The 12,323-nt window shown below is 22.8% G+C and overlaps 5 protein-coding genes across 5 annotated transcripts; 1 reads left to right on the top strand and 4 right to left on the bottom strand.

Annotated features, from left to right (window-relative positions):
- The first annotated feature begins 552 nt into the window (after window positions 1-552).
- DICPUDRAFT_56297 (uncharacterized protein) lies at window positions 553-1,449 on the top strand. The gene is made up of 2 exons (XM_003289694.1): window positions 553-724; window positions 1,099-1,449. Exons 1-2 carry the CDS (start codon window positions 592-594, stop codon window positions 1,326-1,328), a joined length of 363 nt encoding a protein of 120 aa, XP_003289742.1. The 5' UTR covers window positions 553-591; the 3' UTR covers window positions 1,329-1,449.
- A 181-nt stretch (window positions 1,450-1,630) lies between these two features.
- On the bottom strand, window positions 1,631-3,788 carry DICPUDRAFT_88644 (uncharacterized protein; the record flags this gene model as incomplete). Its single annotated transcript, XM_003289682.1, has 3 exons — window positions 1,631-1,877; window positions 1,948-3,646; window positions 3,737-3,788. The coding sequence occupies 3 exons, from the start codon at window positions 3,786-3,788 to the stop codon at window positions 1,631-1,633; spliced, it is 1,998 nt and encodes a 665-aa protein (XP_003289730.1).
- Window positions 3,789-4,984: 1,196 nt separating this feature from the next.
- On the bottom strand, window positions 4,985-5,281 carry DICPUDRAFT_154174 (uncharacterized protein; the record flags this gene model as incomplete). The annotated part of the gene is made up of 1 exon (XM_003289681.1): window positions 4,985-5,281. One exon carries the CDS (start codon window positions 5,279-5,281, stop codon window positions 4,985-4,987), a length of 297 nt encoding a protein of 98 aa, XP_003289729.1.
- Window positions 5,282-5,378: 97 nt separating this feature from the next.
- DICPUDRAFT_154173 (uncharacterized protein) lies at window positions 5,379-6,828 on the bottom strand (the record flags this gene model as incomplete). The annotated part of the gene is made up of 3 exons (XM_003289680.1): window positions 5,379-5,568; window positions 5,990-6,015; window positions 6,805-6,828. 3 exons carry the CDS (start codon window positions 6,826-6,828, stop codon window positions 5,379-5,381), a joined length of 240 nt encoding a protein of 79 aa, XP_003289728.1.
- A 2,583-nt stretch (window positions 6,829-9,411) lies between these two features.
- DICPUDRAFT_154172 (uncharacterized protein) lies at window positions 9,412-10,901 on the bottom strand (the record flags this gene model as incomplete). The annotated part of the gene is made up of 2 exons (XM_003289679.1): window positions 9,412-9,737; window positions 9,815-10,901. The coding sequence occupies 2 exons, from the start codon at window positions 10,899-10,901 to the stop codon at window positions 9,412-9,414; spliced, it is 1,413 nt and encodes a 470-aa protein (XP_003289727.1).
- Window positions 10,902-12,323: the final 1,422 nt, after the last annotated feature.

Below are 12,323 nucleotides of genomic sequence, written 5' to 3'. Positions count from 1 at the left end.
GAAAAAAAAAAAAAAAAAAAAAAAAAAAAGTTTAACTGCCCTGTTTTTTTTTTTTTTTTTAATTTATTTTTTTTTAAAAATAATAAAAAAATTTACATTAATTATTTTTTTGTTTAGGGACAATATATTATATATTTTATTGTAAATAAATAATACTTTTTCCTTTTTTTTTTTATTATAAAAATTTAGGGTTATTTATTTAAATAAATAAAAGAAAAAGTACATTTTAGGAAAAACAAAAAAAAAAATGAATGAATATTTATGTACTATTATAGATTTTTTGATTTTATTTTTTAGTTAGTTTTATATTAAAAAAAAAAAAAAAAAGAAAAAAAAAAAAAAAGGAAATATTTAATAAATACAAAAATTTCTCTGATTTTCCAATACAATCAAAAACATTGTGTGTGGAAAAATGAAATTCATAGAGCGCAGAATAAAAAAAAAAAAATTAAAAAAAAATTTTTTTTATTTTTTTTTTTTTTTTAAAAATTTTTGTTTTTTTTTAAAAAATTTTTCAAAAATTTTTTAAATTTTTTTATTTTTTTTGATTGTCAATATATTATATTATTTATATAGAAACATAATACAACAATGTCCAAATTCGTTAAATTATTAAAGGAACTCGTCACTCCATCACATTCAATGGAATTCTTCCATAAACCAGCCAGAGATTCATTCATTGATCTTTCTGAAATGAATTATGTTAGAAGAAATTTAAAGAGAGGTAAACGATCATATAAAATAAATAAAATCATATGCATCAAAAATAAATAAATAAAATTAGCCTTCAGTTAGATTTATAAAAAATATGAAATTTTTATATGTACAAATTACAAATTATTCAATAATAATGCGACAACAGCCATTTTTTCATTATCACACACAAATTTACGGAAAATAAAAAAAAAAAAAAAAAATTATATTGTTTTAGTATTATTACAACAAAAAAAGAAGAAATTATAGTTTATATATAATATTAATATTAATAATAGTAAAATATTTTAGTTTGCAATAATAAAACCAATTTTTTTACAACCCAAATTATTTTTAATATGAAAATTAATATCAATACTAATTTTTTTTTTTTTCTATACATAGACGATTTTGGTCATGAAGTTTTAACTGGTCCATTTGGTACCTTAAAAACCCCAGTTATTGTTGAATCAATTTATAACAGCAGAATTATTGCCTGTGAAGGTGGTGATGGTGAAGAACACGATGTTCTCTTCCACAACCTTGGTCAAAAGAAACCAACCATCTGTTTAGAATGCGGTCAAGTTTTCAAATTAAAACACATCAGTTCAGAAGGCGAAGTTATGTTCTTCTAAATTTAGGGTTAATAATTATATAAATAATAGCAGTAATAATAAAAACAATAGCAATAATAAAAATAAACTTGATACAATAAAATTATATATAAATAAAAAAAAAATTTATAAAAAAATATATAAAAAAAAAAAACATTGGGTTTATTTCTATGCAAATAATAAATAATTTTGTAGATATTACATTTAGCATTATTTTTTAAAAAGTTTTTTTTTTTTTTAAAAAAAAAAAACAAATAAAATTTATTATTTATTATATTTTTTATTATTTATTATTTATTTATTTAATATTGTAATATTAGCAATTATTCAAACATTGGTATTTGCATTTCGTCATCACAATTGGTTTCTTCCTCTTCGATTGGAGCATTTAATGATGATGGAAGGAATTTCGAAACTACAAATGGTAAAATTGAGCATAAACTCATAATTATAAAGACAAAGAAATGGTTGAGTGGGAAACTAAGGTGATTTGTAAGACTCCAAGATAAAAGTATAGATGCCAAGGTTGGTGCAATGGTTCTGGTTAATGCAACTAAACTTTGACCCCAACTGTTTAAATTTGAAAAAAAATAATTAATTAATATTTTATAATTGATCTTTTTAGTAATAAAATACATACCCATTTGCACTACCTCTTAATGTTGAAATAGCACTATTATTAATTAAAGTCATAATTGGTGTAAAAACAAATTGAGCAGAAATATTTCTTACAACTAGGACTATTGAGACAAAAACCCAAAAGGTAATAAAGTTAGCAGTACCTTTGGATTGTAAAGGAGCAGCAAAACTTAATAATGGGAATGAGAAGAAAGAGAAGATAGCCAAAAAATTACCAACGCCAAATGTTGTAATGATACCAAGCTTTCTAGTGGTTGGTTTGATGATAAAGACTTGAACCAATACTACAGAAACACCACCAATGGCACCACAAACACCGACAGCTTTACTCTCCATTCCGAGACCACCTTTGTCAATTGGGGACATTGCCCAAATTGGAAAAGTTTCATCCCACATAGTGAATACAAAGCCGACAAAGCAATATAAAAATGTAGTTGCCATAATTAATTTGTTTTTAAATATGTTGGTGTTGCTATCACCAGTGGAGCAACTTAGCATACCTGATTTTCCTTTGGCTGTGATTTCTTTTTCGATTAAATCGACATCGCTATTAACTGCCTTTAAATGTTGATAGCTCTTTGATGATTTTATATTGGCCATGCTTGCACTCTTGAATAGTTTGTTTTTGAAAAGGGTGTACGATTTTTTTAAAAAGCCTTTACCATTTTGTTCTTCTAATGAAATATCTTCAAAATTTGCTTTTTCTCTTGCTAAATCATATTCTTCATCTTCATTTTTTAATTGATCATTAGCACCATCATTGGTATTGTCTAAAAGATTTCTCTTTAAAACCTCACTTTCATTTTCATCTACCATGCCATTATTTTCATCGACCATGATAACACTGGTTGTACTTTCTCTCTCTTCTTGTTGGTGAATTTTATATTCCGATGAGCTTTGATGGAGTCTATCAGACATGCTGCTGTTGAGTCGAGCCATTTCTCTTTCATCGATATCTTCTTCAAATCTTCCAGTTGCTAAATCTAATCTTTTACCTGTACTATCATCTGTTTGATCTTTTAATTCGTCGCCATCGTCTCCTTTCAAAGCTGTAAATTTGGTTTTGCTTGATAGATTAGACATGCTAATTGACTTTGATTTATTAACATTTAAAGTCTCGTTCATAAAGAAATAGGTAAAAGCACAACCGATTGATGTAATGATTGCAATTAAAATATTTGGTAAAATATATGGATGCTTTATGAGTAATTTTGAATTACCAAATACACTTGGATAGTTTTTAACAGGGTCAGCTAAAAGACCACCTAAAGTTGGACCTAAAATAGCACCTAAACCCCATGTTAAACCAATCCAACCGAATGCTTCTATTTGATTGCTTTTGGTAGTAGTTTCACCAATATACGTTTTAATGACACCAATATTACCATTTAATAAACCATTAATGGATCTTGATGCAATTAATACTGGTAATGACCAACTTATACCGACACCCAATACTGATATGACGGAACCAACTGATCCTATAATTAAAATTGGTTTTCTTCCGAATCTATCACTCATTTTACCCCAGAAAAAACTACTTAAAAATTGAGCTAAACTAAAGCATGATGCAATATATCCACCATAGAAACCAACTTCCTCTTTCTTGTCTGTTACTCCTAAAAATATAATAAATGGTGATATATATGAAAAAAATGATGTTGTTGTAATGGCTTCACATAATAATAAAACATATGCACCTAAAATATAAATAAAAAAAAATAAAAAAAATATTAGATTTTTGTATCAGTGAAAAAAAAAAAAAGTAAAAAAAAAAAAAAAAACAATACCAATTAACTTTTTCCATGGCATTGGTGTTTTATCACTTTTATTTGATTCCATATTATTATTTTTATATATTTAAAATAAATACTATTTTTAAACTATACAAATTTTTTTTATTTTTAATATGAATTGAATTTTTATTTTTTTTTGATGGGTGATTAAAAAAATAAAATTGAGAAAAAAAAAAAAATAAATATATATTAAGATTAAAGGGAGTGAAAATTTAAATAATTAACATGACCTATTAAGAAAAGAAAAAAAAATAGATTATGTGTATAATTATTATTGTTATTGTATAAACCAAAAACAACACCAAAACCCAAAACCCAAAAAAAAAAAAAAAAAAAAAAAAAGATTATATATTATGTTTTATAATTTTATATTAAAACCAAAAAATAAAAAAAAAAAAAAGTTATCATTGGGAATTTGCCGTAAACAAAATTTTAAAAAAAAAAAATAAAAAAAAAAATTTTATAAATAATTTTTTACCACCAAAGAGGTGAAAATTTTTATTTTTATTTATTTTTTAATTATTTTTTTTTATTTTATTTATGGAGAGTGAACTGAGGGAATTGCTTTGTTGTTATAATATTTTATATATATAAATTTTTTTTTTTTTTTTTTTTTGAATATAAGAGATTATTATAATAATGCAGATTAAGAGACAAAGAAACCAGAAAAAAAAGAAAAAATTAAAAAAAAAAAAAAAAAAAAAAAGAAAATAAGAAAAAAAGAAAAAAAAAAAAACAAAAAATTTAAAATTTTAAAAAAATTCAACATGATTTGGTGATGGATTATGCAAAAGAATTATTTTTTACATTGGAATCATTAAATTTTTGTTCCTTTTACGAAAAATAGTTTTGGCATTCAAAAATTAAAACTATTTTTAAATTCCAATATTTATTTAAAAACTATAATGATTAAAATATATATTTTTTTTTTTATTATAATTTACTATTTTTAGAAATTTATAAAAATTATTATTATTAAAATATTTCTTTTTTTTTTTTTAATTTAGATAATAAATGTCAAGTCTTTACTTAATAAATATATTTTTAAAAATAGATAGAGTAGGAATAATTATTCCTAGAAATAATTTTATAACTCTAAGTTCTAAAAGAACTCTGAATTATTTCGTTAGTTAATTATAATTGAAGATTTCTTGCACTGTAGATTATAATTATGCTTACTGATGATATTATTTTTAACCCTTTATATATTCCCACATTTAAAATTTAAATTAATTTTTTTAATTAATTTTTATTATTATTATTTTTATTATTATTATTTTTATTATTATTATTTGATCTATCGAAATTTCTGTACCAATTTAATTTTAGTTTCAATGATTCTTTGTATTTTTTAAGATCGTAAACTAAATATTGTTGATTGGATTGTTGTGATTCTGGATCTGGTGATACCTTTAAACTTGTTTCTAAATTATCTTGTTTTTGAATATAAACTTTACTTGTTGATGCTAAAGGACATGCTGATAAACCGCTATCTTGATGTTTTTTACCAAGTAATTGATCGACTGAAATATCTACCATTTATTGTTGTTGATTCAAGTCATTCACTATGGTTAATGATTGAACAATCTCTAAAGTTGGTGCTAAACATTCGCTATCTTCATTTTTACAAATCTTTCTAATTGTAATGGACATCATAGAGTTTATTTGGTGCTAAAAGTTTACCAATTCCACTTTGTTCACGGCATGGTAAAGGTGTAAGATTCTCTGTACATACTGATTCTCTTGGTAAAATACCATATCTTAATTCCAATGGTACAGCTTTGCTTGTACCATTTTGTGGATTGGTAATTTCAATTACTGGTACACTATTTATAGTTTATATTATTACAACAAATGATCCTATATTCAAATTTTTAAAACCCATTTTATAATTATAGGTTTTTAAAATTTGGATAAGATATATTATATATTATATTATTAATTAAAAAAAAATTATAAAAATATAAAAAAAAAAATATAAAAATATAAAAAAAAAAATATAAAAATATAAAAAAAAAATTTTAATTTTTTATTTTTTTTTTATTTATTTCCATAAAAAAAAAGTTCACACAAATCCTTTTTTATTTTATTTTACTTTAATTATATAAATATTTAATTTCTTTTTAGGCATCCTCACGAGAATATCTAAATACACCAAGTTGAACTGCGGGTTTTAATCTCATTGTTTCTTTTATGCAAGAGTGAACAATGGCAATTTAAGTGTATCACTATATTTTAGACACTTACCATAAGCAAATGAATTTCATTGTAAACTTAATAATAAAATATAATAATAATCGTTAATGAAACTAAATAAAAAATTTATAAAAAATCAAAGTATACTTTAAAAATATATAAGGTTATAAGTTATTTTTATTTTTATATATTATTTGTTTAAACTTTTTTTGTTTTTTATGTTAATGATGACTTTTCAAAATTAAAGAAAATGTTAAATACTTTTTAAATTAGGAATGAATGTATAAATAAAATCAAACTTTTATTGAAAAAAAATTTATAAAAAGAATCTATCTTTATTTTTATTTGATTAATTTAAATAAAAATAAAATAAAAGCAGCTTAAAATCTGGGTGGTCATCGAGAAAGCTATCAGATGAACGCACAACTATATAATTGGATATACATGATTTAATAAGATTGGAACTTGTTTTAAAGTTTTTTGGAAGCTTCCGGATAGGAACCTGTAAATGATTTCTTCATCTAAAACCATTTGATGATACCATAGTTGCTTGGCTAGAACAATGTCTGATATTCATCAAATAGTTGATTAGAATGAAAAATTGCTTTTTCAGACAAAGTTTCGTTTGAAGCAAACTCTTGATGTAAAAAAGCTGCTAAATATATTTCAATAATAAAAAAATAAAAAATAATTCTATTAAAATTATTATTATGAAATATTTTTGAGTTATTTATTGCGGTCTCCTTATTTCTAATTTTGGATTCCATAGCTCGGACCTTTTTTTCAAAAATAGAATCCTAAATACAAATAAAGCTATAATTAGTATTTATTTTGTTTATAATGTATGTTATATAAGAGATAATTACCTTTTTTGAAAAAAAGTTACCCATTTTTTATATTTACTTGACGTAAAGAGGAGTAAAAATTATTAACAATAAAAAAAAATAATATAAAAATATTTTCTGCACAGAAAACAAATACTAAGCTTGGGTGGACACTGAATGGAAGTGATAAATTTAAGCTTTATTGGACACAAATTGCTTTGGATTTCTAACTTGAATTTAATGAAAAATAAATTCGAAAAAAGTTTTTATAGAGTTTTAAAATTGATTTTGAAAATAAAAAAAAAAAAATTTAATTAATTTTAATAAAAAACATAAATATTTCCTTTTGTATTACTATAAATTATAATTTCCATAATTGTTTTAAAAACACCCAAATCTAGCATTAATGTAATAGACCAATATTCTAAAAACTTTTCTTTGATAATCTTTAAAATAAGCTTGAATTTATACATTTTGGAACCTCATTCAATTTCTCTTTTATAAATGTCTTCTTTTTCTGAGTTGATTTTACCTAAATTCAGATTTTTTTATTTACAAAATTTTTATTGAAAAACAAACTAATATTTGATATCGTAGTTGCATACTTTACAATATTTATTCTTTCTTGAAGACTGTTCATAAATCAATTGGTTTGATGGTGGGTCTTTGCTAATGTTTGGGAATATATATATTCATTGAAAAGCTAAATAACATTCTTTATCTTTTAAAACTGCATCACTTTTGGTATGCTTTATTTAATGGTGATATGTCTATGTGTATTAATTTAGTGATTGTATTTTATTTTAATTTGAACAATTGTTTAGAAATAGCTCTCTAATTATTTATCTAACCTGGTGTTTCTTTTTATTTCTCTTAATATATTAATGAAGGACATTATAATATATAAATATAGTTATTATATTTTTGTTTTTATTTAGTTTATAATAAAATAATGTTTATGGTGGTGCAGTACCATTTTTAGAAAATTATTAAAAAAAAATCAAAAAATTAATTTTAAAATTTTTTTTTTTTAATAAATTTATCATCATTTAATGAATGTACTTTTATAATAATAATAATTACTTTTATATATTCAACAAAAAAATTTTAAAAAAGGATCCGTCAGTACACATTAAATATATTTGGTTAATGGAAAAGATTTCAAAAACATATGACTCACAGTAACTTTGCACATATCACATACAGAGAATCGTAGTTAACTCATTTTCTACAAGAGTTATACTATTACAGAGGCAGTGGTAGTGGATTAGTATCAGAGTCAATCGTGGTATCAGGGTGGTAGTATTGCACTAGAGATTTGTTTCAAACTATAGGTCATATTAAAATGCTTTAGAGTTTTAAATATATATATAATTATAAATAATAATAGAAATAATAAATAATAATGATAATAAATTACAATAATTGACTTTTTATTTTATACAATTACAACCACAATAACAGCAACTTTAAGTCAATTTATTCACCAAGTTTCACAAAATGGAAAAAATTTACCATGGTTTTTAAAATAATAAAAAACAATAAAAATTTATATTATTAAAAAATTTTAAAATTTTAAAATTAAATATCTTTATTTTGATAATGAATAGAAAATTAACTAGAGATGTAGAATTTTTAATTCTATATATTAATAATATGTGATAAAATTGATGATAATTATTATTATCTATTATTATTATTTTTTATTTACACTATATACATATAAAGTTGAAATAAAAAGAATTTAAATCTTATAATTTTTAAAATTAAATATTAGTATCTTTTATATTCAAATATAATAATAGTTATAAATATTAACTTTATAAATACCTTTAAAGTACAAATACCCCAATGAATGATGAAAGACCTAAAAACCACAAATAATGGGTGACTTGAAAAACCCTCAATGCTTGATAAAATAACATAAAATACCCAATTAAAAAGAATAAATTAAAACCCCAATGTATGATACACGATTTGAAAAAACCACAGCGTTTGAATAACTTGATAAACCCACAATTTATGATAAAATATTTGAAAAACAACCCCAGTGTATATGTTGAACCTATAATGAGTGACCTGAAATCCCCAATTTTAAAAGAATATCCTGAACCTCGATATGATGAGTGACTTGAAAACCCCAATTTTAAAAGAATATACTGAACCCCAATGTATGATGACTTGATAACCCCAATTTTAAAAGAATATATTGAACTCCAATGTATGATGAGTAACTTGAAAGCCATTTTTAAAAAGAATATATTGAATCCCCAATATTAGATGAGTCACCTTAAAAACCCCCAGCGTTTGATGAATGACTCGAAACTACAATTAGAATGAAAATACTGAACCCTGATTTAATAGAATATATGGACCACAATGTATGATTAATTACTTGAAATAAATTAAGTATTGAAACTGAAAAAGAATGCATGAACTTAAACTAAATAAGTATTAAAATTAGATATTAGTTTTTTATTATTCAAATTTAATAATAATTATGTAAATATTAACATTATAGTTACCTTAAAATTAATCGAAACCCTGAATGAAACGATTTTGTTAATAGTTTAGTCTTCATCTATTTCTTAAAGAAACTTTGAATGAGTTATGTAAAACTATTAATTTAATCGCCTTCAAATTTCAATATTAAGTTGAGAGATCCATGTCATCTTCTTCGTCATCTTCTTCGTCATCTTTTTCGTTATCTTCTTTATCATCTTCTTCGTCATCTTCTTCGTTATCTTCCTTATCATCATCTTCTTCTTCATTGCTATCTTCATCGCCATTTCCTGGGTGATCTTCATTATATAAGCCAGGATAAGAATTGTAAGGAAAAGGGTATGTAATTGGTGGGAGTTGAGCGGCTTCATGGATTAATTCTTGGAGTGTACTGTAATAATTTGGCCATCTATCTTCTCCTTGAACTCTATATGGGACATTGGCACTGTTTACTAAACCTTCAACATAATTGTCTCTCTGAAAATTATTAATAATTGAAATAAATTAATATGTTTTATTTTTTATAAATAAATATGAATGTGTAAATTACTTTCTTTTATATTATAAAATCTTTTTCTACATGTTGGGCAGGTGTTAGCTTGATCTGACCATTCTAATATACAATCAAAGCAAAATTTATGATTGCAATCAATTGTTGCTTTTTTTATGGTCTCTATTTGATCTATGCAAATATTACAATGAATTTTTTCTAATTTTTCTTTTTCTTCTTTTTCTTTTTTTAATTTTTCCATTTTAGCACAATCATTATCTTTTTTTAAACTCTCTTCATCGAGTTTTTTTTTTTTGTTAATTTTTCTATCACTTTCATTTGATATATCATCTTCTTCCAATGGTCTCTTTTTCATTGGATTGCCAGTTGATGCAACTGTAGAAAGATTGCTTGATTCTGGCTTTTTGTCTGAATTAATTTGGGATGATGATCTTGTTGCTGGATAGGTTGGTATAACGTCAGTGGATCTATGGAATGGTGTATAATCTGAGGTTATATTTTGTTGGTATGATTGTGCAAACCATGGTGGAATTGGGGGATTTGATTGAGAAGAATTAAAAAATTGAGATTGGAGTTGACTTTGTGATTGGGTGTTTGGTGACCTTGTTGCAGGAAAGGTTGGTATGATTTCGGTGGATCTATGGAATGGCGAATCTGAGGTTATATTTTGTGGTTGAGATGGTGATTGATTGTGTGATGGGGTATATGGTGATCTTGTTGCTGGAAAAGTTGGAATAATTTCTGTGGATCTATGAAATGGTGATTCTGAGGTTATATTTTGTGGTTGAGATGGTGATTGATTGTGTGATGGGGCATTAATACATTGGTCAAGTGGGGATTGACTGTTTTGGGAAATGTTATTATTGTTATTATTAATATTATTATTATTGATATTATTGATATTATTATTATTATTATTGTTATTATTGTTATTATTATTGATATTATTGTTGTTGTTATAATCATTGGAAATTATTAAATTCGATGGTTGTGTGCAGGTGTTGCTTTCATCATTGTTATTATTATTGTTATTATTGTTATTATTGTTATTATTGTTATTATTGTTATTGTTATCACTGAAAAAATAATTTTTTATTCTGTAAAATGCATTAGTTAAATAATCCATTTTTTTTTAAATTGTAATAAAAAGAGTGATAATGTGAAATGTGATTTAGTGTAAGGATTTTATTTTATTTCAAAAAAACTATTATTGTTATTAAAAATTATTAATGGGTGGAATGCAATAATAAAAAATAATGAGTTGATTAAATTATATAAATAATGTATATATTAATGAATATAAAATAATAAAAAAAAATAAATAAAAAAAAATAAATAAAAAAAATTAAAAAATTATTTTCTAAAATTTAAAAATGTAAATTAAAAAAAATTCTTAAATTAAAAAAAAAAAAGTAAATTAAAAAAAAAAAATTTTAATTTTTACTACAAATAGAAATGAAATTCATTGATGGAGTTAGTTGAAAATTTCATTGATGAAATTTTTCAAAAACATAGTTTTTTTTTGGTTGTTAAATATATGATATTTCTTTAAATATTTTTTTAACAAATAATTTTACTTTTATATATTTAAAATAATTGATCATTGTAAAGAAATAAATTACTTTTTTATATTTTATTTTATTTTATTTTATTTTATTTTATTTTATTTTATTTTATTTTTATTAATTATTTTTTTTTTTACTAAATATGGAAAGTGATTGCAATTTTTAATAATCATTAAAAAAAAAAAATAAAAAAATAAAAACACAAAAATAAAAAAACAATGACTACAATGATAATGAACCTATATCATTTATAATTTCTGTTGACTTACCAATTTGGAGGGTTGTACACCAAGAATAGTTGGATCCCTACTATTGCATCTGGGTATTACTTTGTTAATCGATTAAACTGTGAAGGTAGCTACTCTCAAAGTCCTTCAGGTAGTTTCTCTTTTGCTATTTATCCAAACCCAAGTACCTAAAAATAATTTATAAATAATGATAGAAATAAAAAAAAAAAAAAAAAAATAAAAGTTTAAAAATAGTATATCAATTGATAAACATATTCTTTTGCACAGAAGGAGAATATCTTTAATTTCTTTTAATGTTTGGATGTGATAGGATACCAACTTGGGAACTTTACTTTAAAATATTATGGTATTTTTTTATTTGTAAATGTGGGAGGTTGGGTTTAATAATTATAATAAAAAATGTAAGAGATACATCAAAATAACCCATTGAAAAGCATAAATTTTTTAATAAAAATAATTACTAGTTATTCTAAATTCAAAAAAAAATTATATTTTGATTATATTAACTTGTATTTAAAAAAAAAGAAATAAATATAAACTATTAAAAGAATAAGATTAAATTTTTTTATTTATGTATAACATTATTTAATTTTAAGATTTAAATGTGTAATCAGCAGAAGAAGCATCAAAGTCACAGGTAACATTTTTTCCTACACCGCTGGAGAGACGTTTAAGTATTTCTGAAGAGTTATCGTTGATTTGGGGTCTGGTGAATACAGTGTTTACAGCTTTATT

This window comes from Dictyostelium purpureum (genome assembly GCF_000190715.1).
Source record: "Dictyostelium purpureum unplaced genomic scaffold DICPUscaffold_189, whole genome shotgun sequence".
Classification (NCBI taxonomy): Eukaryota; Evosea; class Eumycetozoa; order Dictyosteliales; family Dictyosteliaceae; genus Dictyostelium; species Dictyostelium purpureum.
Note: the sequence above shows the minus strand (reverse complement) of the source record. Positions and strands in the feature narration are given on the sequence as shown.

What these genes read in the sequence shown, in the direction of transcription:
- DICPUDRAFT_56297 (XM_003289694.1), top strand. Translation starts at nt 592, where the DNA reads ATGTCCAAATTCGTTAAATTATTAAAGGAACTCGTCACTCCATCACAT. An exon ending in TAGAAGAAATTTAAAGAGAG is followed by an intron (nt 725 to 1,098) that starts GTAAACGATCAT and finishes TTCTATACATAG; the next exon opens with ACGATTTTGGTCATGAAGTT.